The sequence below is a fragment of the Staurois parvus genome, unplaced genomic scaffold (assembly GCF_062004578.1).
Source record: "Staurois parvus isolate SC_StPar_1 unplaced genomic scaffold, SC_StPar_1.0 ptg001076l, whole genome shotgun sequence".
Taxonomy (NCBI): domain Eukaryota; kingdom Metazoa; phylum Chordata; class Amphibia; order Anura; family Ranidae; genus Staurois; species Staurois parvus.
The window spans coordinates 602,788-630,451 of record NW_028318872.1 but is presented as its reverse complement, the minus strand read 5'-3'; the positions used below and the strand labels follow the sequence as shown (position 1 = coordinate 630,451).

Here is a 27,664-nt window from a genome sequence, read left to right as displayed (position 1 = left end):
CCCTGTGCCTGCGTGAGTTTCCTCCAGGTACTCCAGTTTGCTCCCACACTCCAAAGACATGCTGGTAGGTAGGTTAATTGGATCCTGTCTAAACTGTCCCTAGTATGTGTATGTACCGTATGACTATAAGTTAGGGACCTTAGATTGCACACCCCTTGAGGGTTAGGGACTGATGTGAATGAACAATATATATGTAAAGAGCTGCGTAAATTGACAGAGCTATATAAGTGCGTGAAATAAATACAAATTAAATAAAGAAATGAGAGTTTGAAAATAGAGGGCATTACTGCAAAAAGGAAGGTTAATGAGAGGGGAAAAGAAGACTGATGGGAAGAGAGAAAAGCTGAAGGGCACTTGCAGACAACTTGGAGTGGAGCACCAATGTTTGGACTTGCCTTTGTTGAAATGTCTTAGTTTAGGTGCTGGGTTAAAGGTGCCATGCACTTAGCGCAGAAATGGCAGTTTGGGCAAGAAATGGCCAGTCAGCCCTCTTGCCTGCCATCCCCAAGAGTTGTACTGAATGTATACTTGGATGGAGTGGGGGATGTTAGACAATTAATAATAAATAATAAAAAAACCACACGGTAAAAGCAGAGGTTGTCCTCCCTAAGCAGACTTCAAAGCAGGATGGAGACAACAAGCTAAGGCTAGGTATTCGATCTTGGCCGAGGCGCCATTAAAGTAACTCAGTATAGACAAGTATAAACAGCAGTTTCAATAAGTCTCAGCAAGGCAGATGTCGATTGCAGCATGCAAAGTAGCTTAGTGTTTCAGAGGTGAGTAGAGCCCAGCCATATATTAATATCAAAGTTATTTATTGAATATCAGAAGGACATTAGATGGTATTTAATTAGCAGCAACAGTCTGGTCCAGCCAGGATCTGAGGGTGGTGATGCGGGCGTAGACTCCAGGAGATGATGGAGAGCAGTCAGAGCTGCCCCAGGACACAACACCAGCCAGGGTCCATGCTCCGTTCCTTTGGCACACAAGGGGTCCACCAGAGTCCATCTGAAAAGGAGAAAAAACCAAAAATAAAGAAGAGTCCTCAAGTAATCATTTGTCACTTTGATAAATCTCTTGCCACCCACGTAACGCATATGTGTGGATGCAAAGAGTATGGACTCCAACGCTTTGCATCCACATAATGCATGGACCTCCATGGAAGTTTAATTGCTGAGAATGCACTCACTGCTGTGCTCTCAACACAGTGACCAAGCTGCCCGGTCCCTAGTAATGATAGGGAGATGACAAGACTGGTTCCCAACCATGTGACCATTGTGACAGCCATTCACAGCAGTTGTTTTCCCCCGTCCCAGTTAAAGGTAGGCAGGAATGGGTAAATGTAGACAGAACTATGGAGTCATCTAATAATATTATCTACTTACAACAGGACAAACTCTGAACTGAGTGTGGATTCAGTATATAAACAAATGGAACCAGTACTTGGATCATGTTGTTTTTTTCCAGAGTTCTTCTCCCTTAATGTTCAGTAAACCATTTTCAGCAAGACAGAAAGTGAGAGGCAATTTCATAAAGGGAGCCATGGATTGCAAAAAAATCCTGACAGGGCTTCTAATCCTTCCTGACTCTATACAAACTAACAAATGAAAATAAAAGTATTGTTGTACATAATTGCCCAGACGTGGAGTTTGTATAGTCCACATGAGGTCAGCAAGGCCAGACTCAATGTCATCTTACATATTCTTGTCAAAAACAAGCTAGTAGGTCTCAGAGGAGAGCTTGAACCCTGGAACAAAGCATGAAACTCATATATGAACTGTTAAGGGGTTCAAAAGAGTACCCCACCAGTTGGTTTCAACAACAGTGGTATGCAGAAGATAATCAACCATATGAAAGAGAACATAAGACCATCAATGGTGGGGCAAATCATCAAGAGTTCACAAACAAACAAAGGATTTCCCAGCAACACTTACCAGCCTAAAAAACAACCAATTTGGCCTGTCTAACAGTTTGCATTAAAAACAGAGGGTTTTGTTTGCACACATTTACAAATACATTGTCAGGGTCCTGTCCGCGGCTGAAGTTCTGGAAGATCTGGTATTTCTGCCAGTACCCTGCATGGCTGCAGAAGCACGCATCAGCCTCAGTTTGGTGCCAGACGGCCTTTATAAGGAGTCTCATCACTTCCTCAAGTTGCTGGATGATCTCTAGCTCCCCGTGCCCTGCTTCCAGTTTCCTGTGATTGTGACCTGTGATTTCCTGATACCGACTTGGCTTGTTCCTGGACCTGTCTACTCTGCTTTACCCCTGATCTGACCTATCCCATCTGACTACGTCTGCTCTGATTCCCACCTGGTACCTGACCTTGGCTTGAACCGACTACCCAGTAAACATCTAAATCCCAGAAGGGCTTGCATACCACGCACAGGCGCCTCCTGTCTGCAGACCTATCTCCGTGCACCAGCTGTGCTTCTGAGGGGACCACCAACCAGCACTCCTACAGGCGACCTGTGCAACTTTTGGCCTGACTCTCACTGTCCCACTCTCAGGGGAGTATGGAACTTAGCCACAAGGGAAGCCCTCTCTCCATTGGCCTCCATCACCAGGTACGTGATATACATGCGTAAGCCGCAGTCCTGTGGACCTAACTAAAATTTCTAAAGCCTTCATAGTAGGAGCACATTTATCAATGGAAAGGTTAAGGACAGGTGTGCCTGGAGGAGACCACTGTCACCAATGATGGGGCACAATTGCTCCCACTGACACCAATGAGGCTTACATTGCTGACCCCTCCTCCAGGCCGGGCTCCCTCCCTCTCCCATCCACAGCCAAAATACCTGCAGCAGCACCCTCTGCTCTGCTCTCCCCAGATCCCGGCTGCATGGCACAGACACTTACCGATCAGCTGTCTTCCTTGTCCAGCTGCTCTTCTGTTCACTGGCTCTGGTCGCTCCCTCACACCGATCAGCTTCCTCGTGCTGCCGCTTGGCTCCTCCTCTCTGGCTGTGTGCTTTCCCTGGCCTACAGATCTAGTGGCCAATCACCGGTGAGGAGGCAGGGCTTGTAGAGGGAGGGACAGGCTGCAATAGGCTGCCCAATGATCCCGGGGGTGTGGCCAGGTAAGACGGGCGGGTTGGCATGTCACCCAAGTGAAGAAAAATTTTTTCCTTCTCTTGGGTGTTTTGCAGGCCGGCAGGTAAGTGTTGCTGGGAAGTCCTTTGTTTGTTTGCGATGTGCATTGCCTTTCCATGTGCTCCTTTCTGCTAAGGCTGGTTATAGGTTAGGACAGTTGCCATTTTTTTTTGTGTCATTAAGAATTTACCTTCGCTACTCATTAGGATTAATTTAATACGTAATCCTATAATAACATATATATAATATCTATGTATAATTGTCAGGCTACATAGACTTTTCTGCCTCGTATAAAGTGGCCCAACTTAGAGATGTTTGGATCCATAAGCTATTGTTCTGTTCAATAGGTTGGTTAAAAAAAGTCTATAGAAAGTCTGTAGGTCATCATACCTTGCAGGAGGAGGCACCGGAGGCACCAGCGCAGATCATGGAGGCCGGGATTCTGATTAAATAGTGTCTCTGGCACTCAGCGTTGGTCAGAAGAGGAAGGGATACCTGCTGGAGTTTAGCTGGGGAGGTTTGTGCTGAGAGAGAAAAGGAGAAAATGGATTAACATAAAAGGACAGCACCTAACATATTGAAGCTCTAGACATCTTTATGTACAGACCTCCATAGAAGACCACATTATGGCCATATCATTGTGATTACTATTCATACCAGACTGACAGGCAACTATAGAAGACTTCATTATGGCCATGTCATTGTGAAACTCATTCACAACAGACTGACAGCCAACTGCAGAAGACCACATTATGGCCATATCATTGTGATACCTATTCATACCAGACTGAGAGCCAACTGTAGAAGACCACATTATGGCCATCTCATTGTGATACCTATTCATACCAGACTGAGAACCAACTGTAGAAGACCACATTATGGCCATATCATTGTGATACCTATTCATACCAGACTGAGAGCCAACTGCAGAAGACCACATTATGGCCATATCATTGTGAAACTCATTCACAACAGACTAACAGCCAACTGCAGAAGACCACATCATGGCCATGTCATTGTGATATCTATTCATACTGGACTGACAACCAAGTGCAGAAGACCACATCATGGCCATGTCATTGTGATACCTATTCATACTGGACTGAGAGCCAACTGCAGAGGACCACATCATGGCCATGTCATTGTGATACCTATTCATACTGGACTGAGAGCCAACTGCAGAAGACCACATCATGGCCATGTCATTGTGATATCTATTCATACCAGACTAAGAGCCAACTGCAGAGGACCACATCATGGCCATGTCATTGTGATACCTGTCCATACCATATTAAAGCTGATATTTTTCCCCATTTGTACTGGAAATGTCTGAAAGTTTTTAAAATGTATGAAGCTGCTCTGGTAATGTCTTTGTTCATGTTCAACAATATGTCACATAATAATTTATTCCAACAAAAAACCTAGGATAATCCAAGGACTTCAGTGGCAGTGCTACACCAGATATTTTGTGTTTTTTTCTCCACCAATCACTATGTTTCATATCTTTTACATTGGAGCTTTCTTTAATGAGCTGGAGAGAAAGAAAGTGAAGTGCAGGCCAAGAGAAAGGTGGTTATGACCCCAGTCCTCATAACTGGGCCTCTGTGATTTGATGAAGTGTACAGTAGAGTGACCATCCAATGTCCATAAAGATCCACTTTATTAAATGGAAAATGGACATTTACCACAAGCCCATCAGTACAGGAGGACATCAAGGCAATTGTAGTCTGTGTCCCTGCTGGGGAGATTCTTCATTTTTGTTTGGATTGAGGCCATTGGGACAGATAGCAATAGGAAATCCAAAATGCTAAGGTTGTCTCTGGAACAGGAAGTGAGTAGAATTCACCAAAGGGGGCTCATGTCACAACGTGGATTTCCCTTACTTTGTAAAGGATTCCTCAGTAAGAGGTCTCTGTAAAAGGAACTAAAGGGGAACCTTTCCAATGGGATACAGCAAAAAAGAAAGCTGACAGCAGTTTTACCATTCAGGGGCGGACTGACCATTTGGAAACTCGGGCACTGCCCGAGGGCCCGGGGTCAGTAGGGGGCCCCGTGAGATGTCCCTGGTACCTTTTTCATAGGCTTTTTTGAGTTTGGGCAAGGACACAGGGGCCCATTGATCCCCTATTGCCCAGGGGCCCCATGAGTTGTCAATCCCTGGTACCATTCCCCACTACATCAGGAACAGAAAAAAAATCTTTTGGCTAAGAATACGCTCTAATGGAAAAGAAAACAGTCAGTAAGGGTTCGTTCACTAAGGGTTAAAAGGGATTCATTAGAAACAATTTTAACATTTTTAAATAATATGAGTTAAACAATGTAACTATAATAGTTCATTAAGGATGCCTGCAGCCAGTTTGCAGGCATCCCTTACACAGGAGTCATTGTCTAAGCTCCTGGTGCACAAGGCATGACCCTGCTCCCAAAATAACTGCCGCGTTGTACCAACTAGAGCTACAGGATGTCCACAGTAGAGAGGATCAAAGCATATCAGGTATGTCCTACAAACTTCCATGAAGATTTTTAGGGCATGCCTCGTATGCCCAAGGGATTTGTATTTTTGAAGAACATCTAATCCCCTTACTGGCAGCATTGGTGTATCCCCATCCGGTGGTGACACATCTTTCTCCTTCATTGAAGACATCAGAAGAACCAGCAAGACACACGAGGGACACGCGGTCGTTGAAGGTAGCAGCACTGGAAAGCTTGATCAGGGCGATGTCATTGGCAATAGTCTGCTCGCTGAACTGGGGGTGTCCGAAGATCTGAGAAATGTGATAATAAGGATTAATGTTTTTGTAGATTTTAATAAATTAGAATGTACCACTGAACTTGTAATAAATGTCCCTCTGAATCTTCTCAGTTTGTAGCGTAGTCTGCTTACTTGTCGTCTTTTATTCTCCTATTACCATTACGCAGAGAGTTGTCTCCACCTTAACCATCTGCCGACCGCAGATGGTCAAATGACGGCTTCACTGAGGCCGGCCAGTTCTGGGTGGACGTCATATGACGTCCTCCCAGAACGCGCTCTCCTGCGCGCCCCAGGGGGCACGCACCCGGCGATCTCCGTGATCGATGTATCCTACGGACACAGCTGATCACGTGATGTGGTAAAAGGCTAATCACAGCGGCCTTTTACCACCTGATCAGCGGTGTCCAATGACACGCTGATCACAGGGAAATGCAAGTGCCGGTTCTCGGCTGCACTTTCCTCACGCTGTCAGATCATGAGGAAAATACTGCCGAGAACTGGCAGTTGTCAGAGCGGGGATCGGCACCGATCATCAGGGCACTGATGATCAGTGCCCTGATGACAGGTGCCCAGCTGTGACACCCGCAAGTTCCGCCCAGCAGTGCGCCCACTAGCTCCGCCCACCCGTGCCCAGCAGTGCACCCACCTGTGCCCAGCAGTGCACCCACCTGTGCCACTCTGCAGTGCCACCTACCTGTGCCCAGAAGTGCCACCTACATGTGCCCAGCAGTGCCACGCACCTGTGCTCACCCACCTGTGCCCACCAGTGCCACCCACCTGTGCCCACCCACCAGTGCTGCCAGTCAGTGCCACCAGTCAGTGCCCAGGGGTTGTGCCAGTCAGTGCCACCAGTCAGTGCCCAGCAGTGATGCCAGTCAGTGCCGTCTATCAGTACCCATAATCAGTGTCACCTATCAGTGCCGCCTATCAGTGCTGCATATTAGTGCCGCCTATCCGTGACCCCTAATTAGTGTTGTCTATCAGTGCCGCCTATCCGTGCCACCTCATTAGTACTGCCTATCAGTGCCCTTTAGTGCCGCCTATCAGTGCCCATCAGTGCCGCCTATCAGTGCCCATCAGTGCCGCCTATCCGTTCCACCTCATTAGTACTGCCTATCAGTGCCCTTTAGTGCTGCCTATCAGTGCCCATCAGTGCCGCCTATCAGTGCCCATCAGTGCCGCCTATCAGTGCCCATCAGTGCCGCCTATCAGTGCCCATCAGTGCTGCCTCATCAACGCACATCAGTGAAGGAGAAAAAATACCTGTTTGAAAAATTTTATAAAAGAAACAAATAATTTTTTTTTTTTTTCAAATTTTTTGCACTTTTTTAATTTATAGCGCAAAAAGTAAAGCGCCCAGTGGCGATTAAATACCACCAAAAGAAAGCTCTATTTGTGAGAAAAAAATGATCAAAATTTCATATGGGTACAATGTTGCATGACCGCGCAATTGTCAAAGTGCGGCAGCGCTGAAAGCTGAAAATTGGCCTGGTAAAGAAGGGGGTATAAGTGCCTGGTAGGCAAGTGGTTAAACCGCCATCATATGTTATATTAGATTGAAGGATGTTGAAAAAGTCTAAAAAGTGATGGAAGTGCCAGAACTCCATGCCACTTGTAAATCCAATGAATATTAACAAATTAAAAAGCCCATTTTTAGACCTAGTGATGTCATGTAGGGTGGGAGGGGTCAACAGGCTACTGTCCATAGATTCTTGAAAACATCACAGCACCCTACCTCAGTATTCCTCTCAAGAGCCCTCAGTCCTGAAACAAGCAGTGGGTTTGCTTTCTCAGAGGGGATATGTAAATAACAAAATGCCTTGATAGGAGGATGTCAGTCTGGAGGAGTGGGAGTTTCTAAGCAGGCTTTATTTGCATGCAGACCACCCTAGGCAATGATGATGAGTCTCCATGATTAAGAGAACTAAAGTCTAGTGAATGAAATATCTGGACCAAGGACAGTCAGGCGGGGAAAGAAAGTGCTAATCCAGGTGTAGACAACCACTCCATCTGTGGTGAAACTACAAATCCCATGAGGCATTTCAAGACTCTGACAGCACCAGGCATGATAGGATTTGTAGTTTCACCACAGCTGAAGTGCCAAGGTTGCCCACCCCTGGGCTAGATGGGCTAGATGGTGTTGGACTTCCTGGGGACAGCAGAGAGATTGGAGCATGCAGCTACATTTGTCCTGTTCTTACACCTCTTTTTTTTTTTTAATTATTACCAATGGTGTGAGTGAGCCTGTGAAAAGTAAACCAGGTTAACTTTAGGTCAGGGCTGAGGGCCCTGCAGGTCAGTTCCCTGATATCTCCCCCTGCTCTTGAAGCTTGAGAATTTTCTAAAAGGCAGTGGATAGGAGTGAGGAGGGGCTGATCTGCATACTCTGGGGATTCCGACCAATCCCAATGCAGGAGGCTTGACATGGAGTCAGGCCAGCCCTTAAGTATGAGAAAGCCTGATTAGGTCAGTGTCAGGTGGAAGATGGAGTGAGAAGGCTGGAGTGTGGAGCCTGGGAGGAGGCCCAGGGAGGGGCCTACCTACAGGCAGGTGGTGGATGGGAGGATCTCTCAACCTCACTGTCTCTTGAGAGAGGACTACCTGGGAAGCAGGGAAGGAGCCAGCCCAGTGTATAGACTGAAGGTAGCCAACCCATGAGCTTTCAGGAGAGGACTGAGTGAGTAATCCAGCACGCCCTGGACCAGATAAAAGGAGAATTCATCTGGGGTCTGAGATGGTGCTACAGGGGGGCTGAAGAGCTTTCCAACAAAGAGACTTTTCTGTCTAATGGACTTGTACATAGCTGCTAAGGAGTTTGTCCTCATGTTAACAGTTCCTTGGGCATCCCACACACCCCTCAACCCCATCCAAGTTCAATATCCCTTATTAAAATAAAAAAGAACAAGCTCAAGGACTGTTTACTGTTTCTGGAATGCAAGAGTGGGAACAATGTGTGTTGCCTGGCTGTGCAGGACTATAGGGGGACCCAAATCTTCAGCAACTCCAAAGGGGGTAGTGCTACACCAGCATCTGACCATTTTTCCTGTCTAGAAGAGCATTGTGCCTGCATCACTTCCCTTTGAGGCTTGTGCCTAGAAGATTCCTCCTTTGGCATATCAGAAGATCATAATACATGCAGAAAGTCTATCATCTGAACTTGGGTCTTGGAATTAAAATAAGCTATTATTTTTTAAACTATTAAATAGTCCTCTCTAAAAAGGGCAGTATAATGGCAGTGCCACCAAGACAGGAAGCTAAAAAAAAATCTCCTTAAAACCAAGCCATTGCCGACTGTTGAATACTAAAAAGAAAGATTCACAACAGAGATAGAAATGTCTCCTAGGATCTTCTGAATTCCATCCCATGCCTGAGGATACTACAAGTCCCAATCTGTGTACCATGACCATGCACAGCCATTAAATGTAATAAATGTCTCCCCACCCATAAGTACTGCATATCGCAACAATCTCTACATGGAAGGAAAGCTTAGACGACACATTGATGACACTGATCATGTTCTCAAGTCTAAAAAATGAGAGTTCTCCTTTAGTAATAGGAGCTTACTTTGCTGACGGTCTTGATCTGGATGGGCTCATCATTGGAGGAATGGTCGAATGCACCCAGGACCACACGGTCTGAAGTTCTGGATGGAAGACAAACATGGAACTGGTAAATGGTTGGGTGTCATGATGGCTATGGACAGATCACCAGTGAAGCATTGCAGTGAGCACTGACTTTGTAGTAGAACGTTATCCTATAAGACTCACCTGACTCCGCAGTGGGCAGCAGTGACAACCCAGAGACTGTTGATGAGGGAGCCACCACAGTAGTGGAATCCAGTGCTGTTCTGTAGAAGAAGAGTCATACGGTCATTGCTTTATATACAGATCATTTCACCTACAGAGATATATTTGGGGCTGAAAGGATAGGTCAGAGTCAAAGGTTACACCTAGTACCCCGCTATGAAGGGAGGGACTGATAGTTGCATTATGGATCTTGAAGGAAAAGTGGACAAGGAGGGCATGGGTGTAGTAGTGGTGGTGGGGAATATTATGAGCTACGTTTTAGAAAGATGTAGTTAGAAGTGGTGTGACATCCATCCAGTTAATATGTTAGTAATGTGAATGGAAACTGAAGGAGTGATCTGAGGAGCAGAGAGCATCATCGTAGAGAAGGTCTTGGAAGCTGAGGGAGGTTATCAAGTGACCAAAAGAAAAAGGTGCACATAGAGTTCAGAAGGGGTCAAAGACAGAGCCTTTGGGGAGCCCTACAGAAAGAGGAAAATAAACAAGATAAAAGTGTGTTAAAAAGTGATTGTACCTGAAGAGACACCTGCCATGGCCAAGAACCAGAGACGGCGTTTTCACCGTTCACAACCCTGGCGTAGCCGGTGATAATGGGCCTGATCGTGGGGACACCGCAACCTGAGAAATACACATTTTTATAATAACTGCCAGTTATACATTGTTGCACACTACGATGTAATACAAAACAGCATTTCTTTGGGCTTTAAGTCTATTTTTATCGTCTTTGCACTTTGTCTACATATGATCGGCAATAAGGTGGAATTTCACTTTTTTATACTTATGTTCATTTATTTAAAAAAATAAATATAATCAGAGCCAGGCTATCCCAGCCACATATTGTTCAGTAGTTTGCTGGCCTCACCGTCTTATCCATAGTGAATAGGAAGTTCATATTGGAAGCTGAATTTATTCATTTAGAAAGGTTCAGCGGTGTGATCAATAAGATAGAGATTGGCAAAAGTCTTCCATATTATTAGATCTACCAAGTAGATCACATAATTAGATCTAAGTATTACATTATACAATCTTTGAATGCTTGTGTCTAGAATATTTTATCAATCAATCAGATCAATTTACTACGCTTTACATATGTTATATCTATAGTATGTGTGAAAAATATATAAATTATATATTGTATAGTAGACTGTGCTACAAACACATATGTGTACTCACCAGGGGCGGACTGACCATTTGGAAACTCAGGCACTGCCCGAGGGCCCAGGGTCAGTAGGGGGCCCCATGAGATGCCCCTGGTACCTTTTTCATAGGCTTTTTTGAGTTTGGGCAAGGACATAGGAGCCCCATGATCCCCTATTGCCCGAGGGCCCCATGAGTTGTCAGTCCACCCCTGGTACTCACCATAGGCTCCACCGAGCAAGACCAGGCAGGACAGGACCCACAGTGTTGCCATTTTCTGCATTCCTTGGCTAAGAGGATGATTGTAAGGTCTGTTCACCTTATATACACTCAGTCAGCCAATCAGGGGAGAGCTCCAGACTTGTTATAAGGACAATTTTAGGCCTCCTTATCAGGAAACCTTTAGTAAACCTAAATATTCCACCATGTTGGACTGGAGGCTGCCTTATCAGTATACCTTACGTAAATGTCACCAATCTGGGCTGGAGGAAAAGATATGAGGAAACAGGTGTTGTAGGAGAACGTCACTTGTCTAGACTCTCGCCGAGTGCTGAAATCCATAATTAGTCCATGGATCACAGGACGTCATTTACATCGTATTATTATTATTTCTATACAGGATTTATATAGCATCAAATGATTGCATAGCTCCTTACAAAATAGAGGGAGACAGTCCATATACAGTACAATTCAATAAAAGAGGAACCAGAGGACCCTGCTCATTAGAGCTTACAATCTAAAAGGGAGGGTCAAGTGATGCAAAAGGTAACAACTGCGAGGGATGAGCCGATGGAGAACGTCAAAGTACAGTAATTATTTAGAGGCAGGATAGGCCTCTCTGAAGTGATGAGTCTGTCCAGGATTGCCCGAAAGCGGATATAGTAGCGGATAGTTTGAAAGCTTGGGGTAGGAAGTTCCAGAGTATGGGAGAGGTTCAGGAGAAGTTCCTAAGCAAGCATGGGAGGAGTTGACAAGGGAGCTAGAAAGCAAGAGGTATCAGGAGGAGAGAAAAGGACGATTTGGGTGATATTTTGAGATTGTGGTAGAGTTGTGGACGACTTTGTAAGTTTTTTGAATTTTGAACATTGGGTGATGGGAAGTTAATGTAGAAAGGGGAGGTGGACACTGAACAGTTAGTAAGGTGAATGAATCTGGCAGTAGCAACCATGATAGACTAAAAAGAGGGGAAAGCCTATGTCATGGTAAGCCATTGACGTAGTAATAGTCAAGGTGAGGGTTAACCAGGGAGTGATGGAGCAGCTTTGTGGTGATAATGGTTAAGAAGGGGTGTATTTTGGAGATATCACAACGATTAGTGATTGGATTTGAGGCTGAAAGGAGAAATCTAGGATTACACCTAGTACCCTGGCAAGCAGGGAGGGACTGATAGTTGTTCCATTGATTTTGATGGAGAAGTCAGGCGAGGGGGTACATGGGGGAAGAAATGTTAAGAGCTCAGTTTTTGAAAGGCAGATAGTAAATTAGTAATTTGCAAAGAGTCTGATTGGGTGAGCTGAAGGGTAGAAAGATAGATTTAAGTATTGCCAGCATAGAAATGGAGAGGCTGACTTGGGGAGGAGGTGTAGATAGAGAATAGATGTGGTCAGACCATGAAACCTCGGGTGACCCCTATGGAAAGAGGAAGAGGAGGAGGTAGAGTTGTAAGTGACACTGAAGGTGTGGTGGGATAGGTAAAAAGAGAACCAGCAAAGAGCAGAATCACAGAGGTCAAGGGAGAGGGTTTTTTTTAAGGAGAAGGGCGTGGTCAGCTGTATCAAAGCAGTAGAGAGTTGTAATCATTGGTTTTAGCTCTTAAGTAGCGTAAAAAGTGGATTTTCTTTTAAAATGAGGAACATCTTTTCAATGAATGAGTATTGTGGCTACACAATATAGAGTTTTCACCATTAAACACACACAGAGGTCTTGGATTCCATGTTCTGACCAACACTTTCCGCATGTCTCCTAAGGACTCCATTACCAGTTCCCTTCACTGGTGCAAATTTCAGTTAGAGCAAAATCCATCATGGACCATGGGCTCCCCTCCTCTACTGCAACTGAGCAGTGTGGGGATCCCAAGAGTCAACCAAGACCTAGAGGTTTAAGTCTTCTGGTTATAACTGGCTCAATGTCTATAACATAGGTGTCAAACTGTGGCCCTCTGGTTTTTGAGGAACTACAAGTCCCATCATGCCTCTGCCTTTGGGAGTCATGCTTGTAACTGTCAGTCTTGCAATGCCTCATGGGATTTGTAGCTCTGCAACAGCTGGAGGGCCACAGTTTGACACCCTTAGTTTATAAAGAGTTTAGTTAATCCAATGTCAGTTTGTGTCATTATCTTTCCTCATTTTGTTGTGGTCCTCGCAGTAAGGAGCTGGTGTGCTAGACAAGCATGGACCCATCTGGAGTCATGACTTGAGTATTTGTACATATTACTAGATGTTCCAGGCATAGGTATCACTAGTCCCAGGCATCTAGGTAGGGTAGGTGATGCCTATGCCTGGAACATCTAGTAATACATACAAAATGCAGTAGTCAGGACTCCAGGTGGGTCCATGCTTGCCGGTCACATCAGCTCCTCACTGTGAGGTCCACAACAAAGCAAAAATAATGGCAAAACTCTCCATTGACAATCAGCCAGTTACATTCAAAAGACTTAAACCCCTGGATCTTGGTTAAATCTTGGAATGTTATTCAATAAATGCTGGTTTGTGCCAGCATTGTGTTATATTTCCCTTGTTATGCTGTATCTTAGGCTTCTTCTAAAAACAGTCGAGATCCCCACACTACTGAATGGAAGTGGAGGAGGGGAGCCTACGACCTATGGTGGATTTTGGCCTAACTGAAAGGGAATTAGTTATGGGGTCCTCAGGAGAAGTGTTGGGAGATCTTGGAGTGTTTAGTGGTGACATTTTTGAATATTGGAACCACAATTTCATTGATTTTGGAGATGTTACTGAAAAGGAATTAGTTATGGGGTTCTTTGGAGACATGTGGGAAGTGTTGGTGAGATCTTAGAATCCAACATCTGTGTGTGTTTAGTGGTGAAAATGTTGTAGAACCCCAATATTCATTGATTTGTGAGATGTTCCACCTCATAAATAAAATCCACTATTTAGATAATATGGAGTAAATGACGTCTTGTGATCCATGGACTAATTATAGATTTCAGCACTCAGTGAGAGTCTTGATAAGTGACGTTCTCCTGTAACACCTGTTTCCTCATATCTTTTCCTCCGGCCCACGTTGGTGGAATATCGGGATTTCCTAAAGGTTTCCTGATAAGGAGGCCTAAAATTGTCCTAATAACAAGCCTGGAGCTCTCCCCTGATTGGCTGACTGAGCGTATGTAAGCTGTACAGACCTTACCATCATTCTCATCACCACCAACAGCAGAAAATGGCAACACTGTGGGTCCTGTCCTGCCTGGTCCTCCTCAGCGGAGCCTATGGTGAGTACACGTACTGGATGTTATACTATATACACAGTAATTTATGTATATTTTACCCATACTTTACTGTATACTGTATATGATTCTAGACACATACTTTTTAAAGTGTATGTAAAATGTGGTGGATGGATCTAATCATGTTGAAGAGTTCTGGCAATCTCCATCTTATTGATCACATCGCAAAATCCTTCTAAAGGATTCAGTTCAGCTTCAAAAATTAACTTCTGATTCCCTATGGATAAGACAGTAACGCAAGCAAACTATTGAACAATATATTGTTGGGATCGCCTGGCTCTGATTATCTTATTATTTTTATTAAAAATAAAATTCTATTAAAAAAATGAAAATCTGCCTTATTACGGATCATATGTAGACAAAGTACAAAGGCGATAAAAAGAGAATAAAAACCCAAACAGACGCTGTGTTGTATCATATTATAGTGTGTAACAATGTATTACTGGAGGTTATAATCAGAACGTGTTGTTCTCAGGTTGCGGGGTTCCCGCCATCAGTCCTCTTATCTCCGGCTATGCCAGGGTTGTGAACGGTGAAAACGCCGTCTCTGGTTCTTGGCCATGGCAGGTGTCTCTTCAGGTACGATCGTTTCTTAACTCATTTTTATCTTGTTGTAAATTGTAACATTTCTGGGTTTAATATCATTTCTAGGGACCTGTCAGCTCAGAATGCCATCCATTGTGTACAAATGTATGCCCCTCCCCCATCCATCAGGTCTAGGACAAAATTTAGAATTTCACTGACTGAATGTTTTACTTTTGATTGGACACAAGACAGCCCTCTTAGAAAAGCAAAGTGGGAGGAGGCAGGGGTAGGTGAAAACCCTCTTGAAAAAACAAAGGGGGAAGGGGTAGGTGATGTAGCCAGGTGCTGACACAATGGTCCCTTTAAGGAAAACAAGACAAAGATGGATCTCACAGAACTACTATTGTGGGAAAACAAGTCCTGGCAGGGCTTTCTTAATGCACAGGGGCCACAGGTCCATGGGGGCCCCATGGGAAGCTTGCATTACATCATACTTGTCAACTGTCCTGGATTTGCCAGGACAGTCACACGTTTTACTAAGTTGACCTGGGATGGCCCAAGCAGTGTCCCAGAACCTGCAGCGTGCCCTACTGATCCCAGTATTGTGCCCTTCTTGACTCCCCCTGTACTGTGCCCTTCTGCCTTAAACCTCTCCCCCCCCCCAAAGCTGTGGTCTTTGTGTTGCTTAGTTTTTGATTTATGGAATGTTTTAAAATCAATTTTATTACTGTAACTGCTTCGGTCCTAACCTTCCACTATTTTCCTCAACAGGCACCATTAGGGAATTCCCCAAGTAAACTCAAAACTCTTCCCACAAAGTTGAGAGCATGAAATTTTCCAAAATGTCTTAGTATGATGATAACCTAAGAGTTCCCTTCACTGGAACTAAAGGGCCAAGCCCAACCCCTGAAAAACACCCCGACATCATAATCCCCCCCTCCACCAAACTTTACACTTGGCACAATGCAGTCAAGCAAGTAACATTCTCCTGGCAACTGCCAAACCCAGACACATCCATCGGATTGCCAGACAGAGAAGCCTGACTAGTCACTCCAGATAACACTTCATTGTTCTAGAGTCCAGTGGCGGCGTGCTTTACCCCAGGGCATTTGACGCTTTGCATTGCACTTGGTGATGGAAGGCTTGGATGCAGCTACTCGGCCATGGAAACCCATTCCATGAAGCTCTCTACGCACTGTTATTGAGCTCATCTGAAGGCCACACCAAGATTGGAGGTCTTTAGCTATTGACTCTGCAGACAGTTGGCGACTTCTGCGCACTGTGCGCTTCAGCATGCGCTGACCCCGCTTTGTCATGTGATGTGGCCTACCACTTGGTGGCTGAGTGGCTGTTGTTCCCAGTGGCTTCCACTTTGTTATAATCCCACTAACAGTTGAGCGTGGAATATTCAGTAGCCAGGAAATGTCACGGATGGACTTATTGCCCAGGTGGCAACCTATCACGGGACCACGCTTGGAGTCACTGAGCTCCTGAGAGCGACCCATTCTTTCACCAATGTTTGAAGAAGCAGTCTGCATGCCTAGGGGCTTGATTGTATACACCTGTGTCCATGGAGGGGATTGGAACACCTGAATCCCATGATATGGAGGGGATTGGAACACCTGAATCCCATGATATGGAGGGGATTGGAACACCTGAATCCCATGATTTGGAAGGCTGGCCAATACTTTGGGCAATATAGTGTACGTGGTAATGTCATCTATGTACTTATAATCTTCCATATGGCTTTGTCTTCTAGAAAACCTCCTAACACTTATCTTAGGTGACCCTCCTCTGTGAGCATAGCATTGTTTTCCATGGAGGTGGCAGAATCTTTATGGGATAGGTGAAATGATCTGTATATAAAGCAATGACCTTATGACTCTTCTACAGGATTCCACTGGATTCCACTACTGTGGTGGCTCCCTCATCAACAGTCTCTGGGTTGTCACTGCTGCCCACTGCGGAGTCAGGTGAGTCTTATATGATAATATTCTTCTACAAAGACAGAATTAACTGCAATGCTTCATTGGGAATCTGTCCTTCTAGAGCCTCTGGTTTATAGACCGGATACATCCTAAATATAGAGCCATTTATCCAACTGTCCATCCAGAGCCTCTGGTTTATAGACCGGATACATCCTAAATATAGAACCATTTATCCAACTGTACACCCAGAGCCTCTGGTTTATAGACCGGATACATCCTAAATATAGAGCCATTTATCCAACTGTCCATCCAGAGCCTCTGGTTTATAGACCGGATACATCCTAAATATAGAGCCATTTATCCAACTGTACACCCAGAGCTTCTGGTTTATAGACCGGATACATCCTAAATATAGAGCCATTTATCCAACTGTCCATCCAGAGCCTCTGGTTTATAGACCGGATACATCCTAAATATAGAGCCATTTATCCAAATGTACACCCAGAGCCTCTGGTTTATAGACCGGATACATCCTAAATATAGAGCCATTTATCCAACTGTTCATTCAGTGCCTCTGGTTTATAGACCGGATACATCCTAAATATAGAGCCATTTATCCAACTGTCCATCCAGAGCCTCTGGTTTATAGACCAGATACATCCTAAATATAGAACCATTTATCCAACCGTCCATCCAGAGCCTCTGGTTTATAGACTGGAAACATCCTAAATATAGAGCCATTTATCCAACCGTCCATCCAGAGCCTCTGGTTTATAGACCGGATACATCCTAAATATAGAACCATTTATCCAACTGTCCACCCAGAGCATCTGGTTTATAGACCGGATACATCCTAAATATAGAGCCATTTATCCAACCGTACACCCAGAGCCTCTGGTTTATAGACCGGATACATCCTAAATATAGAACCATTTATCCAACTGTACACCCAGAGCCTCTGGTTTATAGACCGGATACATCCTAAATATAGAATCATTTATCCAACTGTACACCCAGAGCCTCTGGTTTATAGACCGGATACATCCTAAATATAGAACCATTTATCCAACTGTACATTCAGTGCCTCTGGTTTATAGACCGGATACATCCTAAATATAGAGCCATTTATCCAACTGTTCATTCAGTGCCTCTGGTTTATAGACCGGATACATCCTAAATATAGAGCCATTTATCCAATGGTCCATCCAGAGCCTCTGGTTTATAGACCGGATACATCCTAAATATAGAACCATTTATCCAACTGTCCACCCAGAGCATCTGGTTTATAGACCGGATACATCCTAAATATAGAACCATTTATCCAACCGTACACCCAGAGCCTCTGGTTTATAGACCGGATACATCCTAAATATAGAACCATTTATCCAACTCGCCAAACAGAGCCTCTGGTTTACAGATACAATATAGAGCCATATATCCAATTCACAACTGACTGTTAACTCTCTTTATTACACGATGTAGAAGGTCGGGGTTGTAGAAAGTAGAGGGATGTAGACAGTATGGGTAGCATAGTCTTGTAGCCTTTACTAAATCACTTTGAAGAAATGCCCTTACAGTGCCAGACATGTACAGTATGAAGAGAATAAGCGTGACTCTGAAAACCACAGTCACCACGACACCCAACCATTTACCAATGACCTGCCATGTTTGTCTTTCATTCAGAACTTCCCACCGTGTGGTCCTGGGTGTATTCGACCATTCCTCCAAAGCTGAGCCCATCCAGGTTAAGTCCATTGGCAGAGTAAGTTCTTATTACTGAAGGAGAACTCTAATTTGTTATGAGTTTTAGATGTGAGAACGTGATGAGCGTCATCAATGTGTCTTTGAAGCTTTCTTCCTATGTAGAGATTGTAGTGATATATGTATGGGTGGGCCGACTTATTTCTTGTTACATTTAAATGCTGAGCTTCCTGCATGGTCACGGTACACAGATTGGGACTTGTAATCTCCTCAGACATGGGATGGAGTTCAGAAGATCCTACGAGACATTTCTTCCTCTCTTACAATTCTTTTTTTTTTAGTTTCTTTTAAGGCAAACAAACGAATAAGTAAATAAATCTATTTGTTCAGTAGTAGATTCTGATTTATCAAAATCTATAAAAAAACATTAATTCTTATAACTTTTTTCAGTTCTTCAGTCACCCCCAGTACAGCGTCCTGACCAAGGTCAATGACATTGCCCTGATCAAGCTTTCCAGTCCCGCCACCCTCAATGACCGCGTGTCCCCCGTGTGTCTTGCTGCTTCCTCTGATGTCTTCAATGAAGGAGAAAGATGTGTCACCTCTGGATGGGGATACACCAATGCTGCCAGTAAGGGAATTAGATGTTCTTCAAAAATACAAAGCATGAACCGGTTAAAGCCCTTGGGCATACGAGGAAGGCCCTACAAATTGTCATCTAAGATTGTAGGACATACCTCATGTGCTTTAGTCCTCTTTTCCTGCTGTGACCATCCTGAAGCTCTAGTTGGTGAGACCCAGCAGTAATTTTAGGATCAGGGTTGGGATTTGTGCACCAGGAGCTTAGACATGGACTCTTGTGTAACTTATGTCTGCAAACTATTTACAGGCATCATTGATGATATATTATAGTTACAAAGTATATGATTTTAAAATAACATTCTTTCTATTGAATCCATTTTAATCCTGGGGAACCAACCCTAATTAACTCTTAGCCAAAATATTTTTTCTGGTTTTAGTGAAAAATGGTACAAGTGCTATCAGTTTTTTTTGCCATGTGTGTCCCATTGGAAAGGTTTCCCCTTTACTTCCTGTTATAGAGACCTCTTAGTGAAGAATCCTTTGCCAAATAAGTGAAATTCCCCTCCAAGAGAGCTGAGACAAATATCCCCTTGAAAAGGTTCTGCTCATTTCCTGTTCCAGTGATATCCTTAAAATGTTGGATTTCCCATCACTATCTGTCCCAATGGCCACCAAGACCAAAAGAGATGATGAATCTCTCCAGAGAGGAAACAGACAGCAATTGCCTTAGTGCCCCCCTGTACTGGTGGGCTAGTGGCAAATGCTCATTTTCCTTTTATTAACGTGGTTCTACATGGGCGTTAGATGGCCACTCTGTGGGACAACTCATTATTGTACCTATACATATTTTTTTTTACCAATTTCCTTTTCACCCATTGGGGCCTAGTTATGAAAACATAACAATTACATTTCCCTTGGCCTGCATTTTATTTTTTATCTTCCAGCCCATAAAAGTTTCACTCAGAAAGCTCCTATGAACTGTTGATTTGTAGGTACTCCACTAAATGCATTGACTTATGCAGGCCATACATGAGTCGAATTATGAACTAATTTTATTTAGAAAATCAGAACTTTCGTGCATTTTATAACCCAATGGTGCCACCATTGATTTCGTAATTCAGCCAACCAAGCCTTCAATTTCACCTCATGTTGCTACAGAAAAGAATTTTCGTGGCCAAGAATTTTCTTTTCTTTCCAGGTCGCAGCTCATGCTCATTTCTTTTACGTTTATATTTCTTGCACGATTCTCTCATCATCGATTCAAAATTAATTTGTTTTTCAAAAAATTTCCAACAAGCCCGATCACTCAAATTTGATGGTCACACAAAAATAGGCCTTTTCTGTGACCCACTAATGAACGTGAAATTTGAACAAAAAGATTTCCGAAAGAAAATTCTTTCTTTCTTTTCTTTGTACCTTGACCCATGTATGGCTGGCTTTATACTAGGTTCTTTGGTAGAAAAAGAAATATTAGAATAAAAAAAAAAAAAAATAGCAGATAAATTACTCAGAGAAGATTCATAAGTTGGAAAAACTGTCAGACATTTTCTTTAAAAAAAGGGGAAAATATAGGTTTCAGTCTGGTATGGATAACCATCAGAATGATATGGTCATAATATAGTCTTCTATGCTGGACTATTGGTATACAATAGTATGAATTGGCATCACAATGATATAGCATAATGTGGTCTTCTACTGCTGGCTGTCCATCCAGTGTGAACAGCCATCACAATGATATGGTCATCATATGGTCCTCTATGCTGGGCTGTAATTATGGTATAAATAGGCATCACATTGCTATGGCCATAACATAGTCTTCTATACTGGGCTATACAGTAGTATGAATAGGCATCACAACGATATGGCGTAATGTGGTCTTCTACTGTTGGCTGTCTATCTGGTATCAACAACCATCACAATGATATGGTCATAATATGGTCTTCTATGCTGGGCTGTAATTATGGTATAAATTGGCATCACAATGATATGTCCATAATAAAGTCTTCTATGCTGGGCTATTGGTATACAATAGTATGAATAGGCATCACAATGATATAGCATAATGTGGTCTTCAACTGTTGGCTGTCCATCCAGTGTGAACAGCCATCACAATGATATGGTCATCATATGGTCCTCTATGCTGGGCTATCGATATACAGTAATATAATCGATATGGTATAAACAGGCATCACATTGCTATGGCCATAAGATAATCTTCTATACTGGGCTATCGATATACAGTAATATGAATAGGCATCACAACGATATGGCGTAATGTGGTCTTCTACTGTTGGCTGTCCATCTGGTATCAACAACCATCACAATGATATGGTCATAATATGGTCTTCTATGCTGGGCTGTAATTATGGTATAAATTGGCATCACAATTATGTGACCATAATATGGTATTCTATGCTGGGCTGTAATTATGGTATAAATAGGAATCACAATGATGTGGTCATAATATGGTCTTCTATGGTGGGCTGTAATTATGGTATAAATTGGCATCACAATGATGTGGTCATAATAAGGTCTTCTATGCTGGGCAGTCAGTTAGGAATAAATAGACATTACAATGATATGACCATAATGTGGTCTTTTATGGAAAGTTGTACATAGAGATGTCTAGAGCGTTTGTACCTTGCTACCGGTCCATCTTTTACATTAATCCATCTTCTCCCTTTCTCTCTCAGCACAAGCCTCCCCAGCTAAACTCCAGCAGGTGTCTCTTCCTCTTCTGACCAACACTGAATGCCAGAGATACTTTTTACCCAGAATCCAGTCCTCCATGATCTGCGCTGGTGCCTCCGGTGCCTCCTCCTGCAAGGTACATTAATCTACAGACTTTCTATTGACCAGTTTTGGCTCTCTTTAGTCATCTTGTGGAACAGAACAATATTTTTTGGATCCAATCTGTAATTTGGGTCACTTTACATAAGACAGAACAGTCTATGCAGCCTAACAACCATTCACAGAGTACTAGATATATTGTATCACTGAAGGATTAAATATGAAATGAATCCTAATGAGTAGTGACGAGTGAATACTTAGTGATTTGCTCCACCATAGATGGTCCTGTGTTCCGTTTCATACGGTGGATTTATCATGAATTTCACTGTTTTTGGTGGGTCTCTTTTAGACTTTTTAATGGTTCGTATTTGTGTTTCATGGTTTGTTCTGAGACCTGTTTTTTTTGTCAAAGAGTATATAAGATGGCATCTAGCTTGGCTTTGTGGTTGAACAGTGCCATCATGATGTATATGACCTTATGTGGACCATACAAAGTCCAAAAATTGGCAGTTATGTCACAAGGCCACCTTAAAGCGTATGTCCAACAATTGTATTATTCTGTATAGAGATGGGAAGGATTAGTAGCCATTTTGGGATTTTATGGCTATTCAATGGCTTCCTTTATAAAATCTCCCCTCGCTTTCTATCTCGATCCCATCACACCCAACATAATACTTGACACAAATTACAGATTATTCTTTAAATATATGTTAAACTCAAAAAAAAAATTATTGGGCAAGAAGAGGTTAATAAAAAGGACAGATGACTGCTTGAGAACTATTCTATAATTCCACTATTTGCTTTTTTTTAGGGTGACTCTGGTGGACCCCTTGTATGCCAGAGGAACGGAGCCTGGACCCTGGCCGGTGTTGTGTCCGCAGGCAGCCCTGACTGCACTCCATCTGCTCCTGGAATCTACGCCCGCGTCACTGTCCTCAGATCCTGGGTGGACCAGACTGTTGCCACCAACTAAATACCATCCAATGTCCTTCTGCTACTCAATAAAGTAACTTTGATAATAATATACGGCTGTGTGTTTTCTTAAAATTCACAAATTTGCAAAATAAACAAGAAAACATATTAAACAAATGATATAAATGAGATGTTTAAAAGGTTTCCAATCTTTCATATCCTTAAGGTGGTGACAGTTTGTGATTCCCCTCCTTCTGTCCCATTGTGTGTAACCAGTTCACCCCTCCCCCCTGTACACCCCCTATGGGGCAGAGACATTTTTACATTTCCACTACAGGCCTGTTTATTCAGCGATAACAATGTAACACATACATATATTTTAAAGGACAAACAAGGATTTCTTTTTATGATATCTTCTTTCTTCTTTAGTAGAAGATGTAGTGAGAGTTTCAGTGGTACGCAGTTTAGACAATCGGTTTATATACAGTTGTGTTCGAAAGTCTGCTCCTCCCCCCAGAGAATTGGTAATATACAGGATGGACCATTTGTAAAGAAAACATAAGTGAGCCGACAAAACCCATTTCTTGTATTTCTTATGGGATTCATACTTTGTAACTGTAGGGGTTAACAAAATGGTCCAATCATAAAGCAAAACATGGCAACAAGTAAGCCAATGAAATGCCCTTTGTTCAAAAGTCTGCCTCCCATTAGTTCCTAATCCTGTATATCGCCCCCTTCAGCATCAATGACAGCATGCAGTCTTCTGTAATAGTTGTCTATGAGCCCCGAATTCTTGCAGGAGGTAGAGCTGCCCATTCATCCCAGCAAAATGCCTCCAGGTCATGCAATGTCTTTGGTCATCTTGCATGAACTGCACAACTGAGATCTTCCCAGAGCGGCTCGATGATATTATGATCAGCAGACTGTGTTGGCCACTCCTGAACCATCACCTTTTTCTGCTGTAACCGCTGGAGGGTCATCTTGGCCTTCTGCTGAGGGTCATTGTCGTGCTGGAAAGTCAAGGGGCATCCCAGGCACAGCTTTCAATCATAAAACATAACACTGTGACAAGTAAACCAATGAAATGTTTGTTCAAAAGTCTGCCTCCCCTTAGTTGATAATCCTGTGTAGCGCCCCCTTCAGCATCAATGACAGCATGCAGTCTTCTGTAATAGTTCTCTATGAGACCCCCGCATTCTTGCTGGTGGTAGAGCTGCCCATTTGTCTCGGTAAAATGCCTCCAGGTCATGCAATGTATTTGATCATCTTGGATGGACTGCACAACTGAGATCTCCCCAGAGCGGCTCGATGATATTTTGATCAGGAGACTGTGTTGGCCACTCCAGAACCTTCACCTTTTCTGCTGTAATCACTGGAGGGTCATCTTGGCTTTGTGCTCAGGGACATTGTTGTGCTGGAAAGTCAAGGGGCGTCCCATGCGCAGCTTTCCTGCAGAAGAATGCATATTGTCTGCCAGTATTTCCTGACAACATGCTGTATTCTACTTGCCATCAATTTTCACAAGATTCCCCGTGGGTGTAGATACCCAAGTTGCAAACCGGTCATTGTTGTGGTGCTAGAGGGAGTGTCTGGTCATAGATAGTGTATGTGAACTAGAAAGTGACTGAGAAAGAAACTGGGATCAGAGGAAAGCTATAATAAAAGGCCAAAGAGAGGAAAAGAGGGTTTGGGAAGTAAAGGAGAGAAGAGGAGAAGGGGGGGGGGGGGTCCCAGCAATGTTCCATCAACAATTTAGCAATGAATTGTCAAATGGGAATGGATTAGCATACAATATCCAGGGCTGCCACACTTCATCATGAGTGTCAGTCAATATAGCTGTTAGCTTAACTTCACCACAATATTGTTCAGTTGGTCCTTTACCTCCTCGAATCTTGAGGTTGGAGTGTTCCAGGATCTTGCTATAGTACGCTTGGTGGCACTAAAGATTTTGGTGGGTAACTCCCATTCGGTACAGAAGAGTACAGCGATAGGTTTATGAAGTATAGCCTTGTATGGGTTTTTTTGAAGGTTAGTGTGAAGTAAAATACGAATGAGGTTTTAGACTTGGATCCTTAATTTGCTCACTACTGGACATGTCCATCAAATATGTACCATAGAGCCTTCATGGGGGTAACCTTGAAAACAAGTGGAGGGGTAATTCAGTATAACTAGCACTAGGGGAGCCGGTGTACATTGCCAGCGGTATAACATTTTGTATGCATCTTGGAGAATCAACATTTATAGAACATTTACAGTAGCAATGGCTTGAAGCGTGATTTGCAATGCTCCGGATCTAACGACACCACAAGTTCAGTTTCCCAAAGTAATTTTAAAAACAATAGAAGAATACAATTGTGAAATAAAATAGGTGGAGTATGGGGGTTGGGGGAGACCTACAAATACTTTCATACCGTGTAAGGGTAAATAGAGAGGGATGGGGATGGAGGGGTGATGCTGCAGATAATGAAAATGTTCATTGGTATTAGTAGGAGGAATAGTGCTCCATCATTGGTGTCAGTGGGGGGAATAGTGCTCCATCATTGGTGTCAGTGGGAGGAATAGTGCCCCATCATTGGTGTCAGTGGGAGGAATAGTGCTCCATCATTGGTGTTAGTGGGAGGAATAGTGTCCCATCATTGGTGTCAGTGGGAGGAATAGTGCTCCATCATTGGTGTCAGTGGGAGGAATAGTGTCCCATCATTGGTGTCAGTGGGAGGAATAGTGCTCCATCATTGGTGTTAGTGGGAGGAATAGTGTCCCATCATTGGTGTCAGTGGGAGGAATAGTGCTCCATCATTGGTGTCAGTGGGAGGAATAGTGTCCCATCATTGGTATCAGTGGGAGGAATAGTGCTCCATCATTGGTGTCAGTGGGAGGAATAGTGTCCCATCATTGGTGTCAGTGGGAGGAATAGTGCCCCGTCATTGGTGTCAGTGGGAGGAATAGTGCTCCGTCATTGGTGTCAGTGGGAGGAATAGTGTCCCATCATTGGTATCAGTGGGAGGAATAGTGCCCTGTCATTGGTGTCAGTGGGAGGAATAGTGCTCCGTCATTGGTGTCAGTGGGAGGAATAGTGCCCCATCATTGGTGTCAGTGGGAGGAATAGTGCTCCATCATTGGTGTTAGTGGGAGGAATAGTGTCCCATCATTGGTGTCAGTGGGAGGAATAGTGCTCCATCATTGGTGTCAGTGGGAGGAACAGTGTCCCATCATTGGTGTCAGTGGGAGGAATAGTGCTCCATCATTGGTGTCAGTGGGAGGAATAGTGTCCCATCATTGGTATCAGTGGGAGGAATAGTGTCCCATCATTGGTATCAGTGGGAGGAATAGTGCTCCATCATTGGTGTCAGTGGGAGGAATAGTGTCCCATCATTGGTGTCAGTGGGAGGAATAGTGCTCCATCATTGGTGTCAGTGGGAGGAATAGTGTCCCATCATTGGTATCAGTGGGAGGAATAGTGCCCTGTCATTGGTGTCAGTGGGAGGAATAGTGCTCCGTCATTGGTGTCAGTGGGAGGAATAGTGCTCCGTCATTGGTATCAGTGGGAGGAATAGTGCTCCATCATTGGTGTCAGTGGGAGGAATAGTGCTCCATCATTGGTGTCAGTGGGAGGAATAGTGCTCCATCATTGGTGTCAGTGGGAGGAATAGTGTCTCATCATTGGTGTCAGTGCGAGGAATAGTGCCCCATCATAGGTGTCAGTGGGAGGAATAGTGCCCCATCATTGGTGTCAGTGGGAGGAATAGTGCCCCATCATTGGTGTCAGTGGGAGGAATAGTGTCTCATCATTGGTGTCAGTGCGAGGAATAGTGCCCCATCATAGGTGTCAGTGGGAGGAATAGTGCCCCATCATTGGTGTCAGTGGGAGGAATAGTGTCCCATCATTGGTGTCAGTGGGAGGAATAGTGTCTCATCATTGGTGTCAGTGGGAGGAATAGTGCCCCATCATTGGTGTCAGTGGGAGGAATAGTGCCCCATCATTGGTGTCAGTGGGAGGAATAGTGCCCCATCATTGGTGTCAGTGGGAGGAATAGTGCCCCATCATTGGTATCAGTGGGAGGAATAGTGCCCCATCATTGGTGTCAGTGGGAGGAATAGTGCTCCATCATTGGTGTCAGTGGGAGGAATAGTGCTCCATCATTGGTGTCAGTGGGAGGAATAGTGCTCCATCATTGGTGTCAGTGGAAAGAATAGTCCCCAATCATTGATATTAGTGTGAGGAATAGTGCCCCATCATTGGTATCAGTGGGAGGAATAGTGCCCCATCATTGGTGTCAGTGCGAGGAATAGTGCCCCATCATTGGTGTCAGTGGGAGGAATAGTGCCCCATCATTGGTGTCAGTGGGAGGAATAGTGTCTCATCATTGGTGTCAGTGCGAGGAATAGTGCCCCATCATTGGTGTCAGTGGGAGGAATAGTGCCACATCATTGGTATCAGTGGGAGGAATAGTGCCCCATCCTTGGTGTCAGTGGGAGGAATAGTGCTCTATCATTGGTGTCAGTGGGAGGAATAGTGCTCCATCATTGGTGTCAGTGGAAGGAATATTGCCCCATCATTGGTATCAGTGGGAGGAATAGTGCCCCATCATTGGTGTCAGTGGGAGGAATAGTGCCCCATCATTGGTGTCAGTGGAAGGAATATTGCCCCATCATTGGTATCAGTGGGAGGAATAGTGCCCCATCATTGGTGTCAGTGGGAGGAATAGTGCCCCATCATTGGTATCAGTGGGAGGAATAGTGCCCCATCATTGGTGTCAGTGGGAGGAATAGTGCCCCATCATTGGTGTCAGTGGGAGGAATAGTGCCTCATCATTGGTGTCAGTGGGAGGAATAGTGCCCCATCATTGGTGTCAGTGGGAGGAATAGTGCACTCTTTATGGGGGAGGGGGGTGTTGGTTGGTGTCCGGGTCTCTCCATGGGGGGGGTGATTTTTGTGTTGCCTAGGGCAGCCCGAAACCTAAATACACCACTGTAT

General features: G+C 44.0%; 2 protein-coding genes across 2 annotated transcripts; one reads left to right on the top strand and one right to left on the bottom strand.

The window, feature by feature from the left end:
* Positions 1-798: 798 nt before the first annotated feature.
* On the bottom strand, positions 799-11,062 carry LOC149440542 (chymotrypsinogen A-like). Its single transcript, XM_089658496.1, has 7 exons — positions 11,011-11,062; positions 10,166-10,269; positions 9,613-9,692; positions 9,410-9,488; positions 5,678-5,858; positions 3,484-3,617; positions 799-1,008 (listed from the first exon to the last, which is right to left on the bottom strand). The coding sequence occupies exons 1-7, from the start codon at positions 11,060-11,062 to the stop codon at positions 847-849; spliced, it is 792 nt and encodes a 263-aa protein (XP_089514622.1). The 3' UTR covers positions 799-846.
* Positions 11,063-14,140: 3,078 nt separating this feature from the next.
* On the top strand, positions 14,141-22,799 carry LOC149440541 (chymotrypsin A-like). The gene is made up of 7 exons (XM_089658495.1): positions 14,141-14,236; positions 14,727-14,830; positions 16,670-16,749; positions 18,388-18,466; positions 18,856-19,036; positions 21,681-21,814; positions 22,589-22,799. Exons 1-7 carry the CDS (start codon positions 14,185-14,187, stop codon positions 22,748-22,750), a joined length of 792 nt encoding a protein of 263 aa, XP_089514621.1. The 5' UTR covers positions 14,141-14,184; the 3' UTR covers positions 22,751-22,799.
* The last annotated feature ends 4,865 nt before the right edge of the window (positions 22,800-27,664 follow it).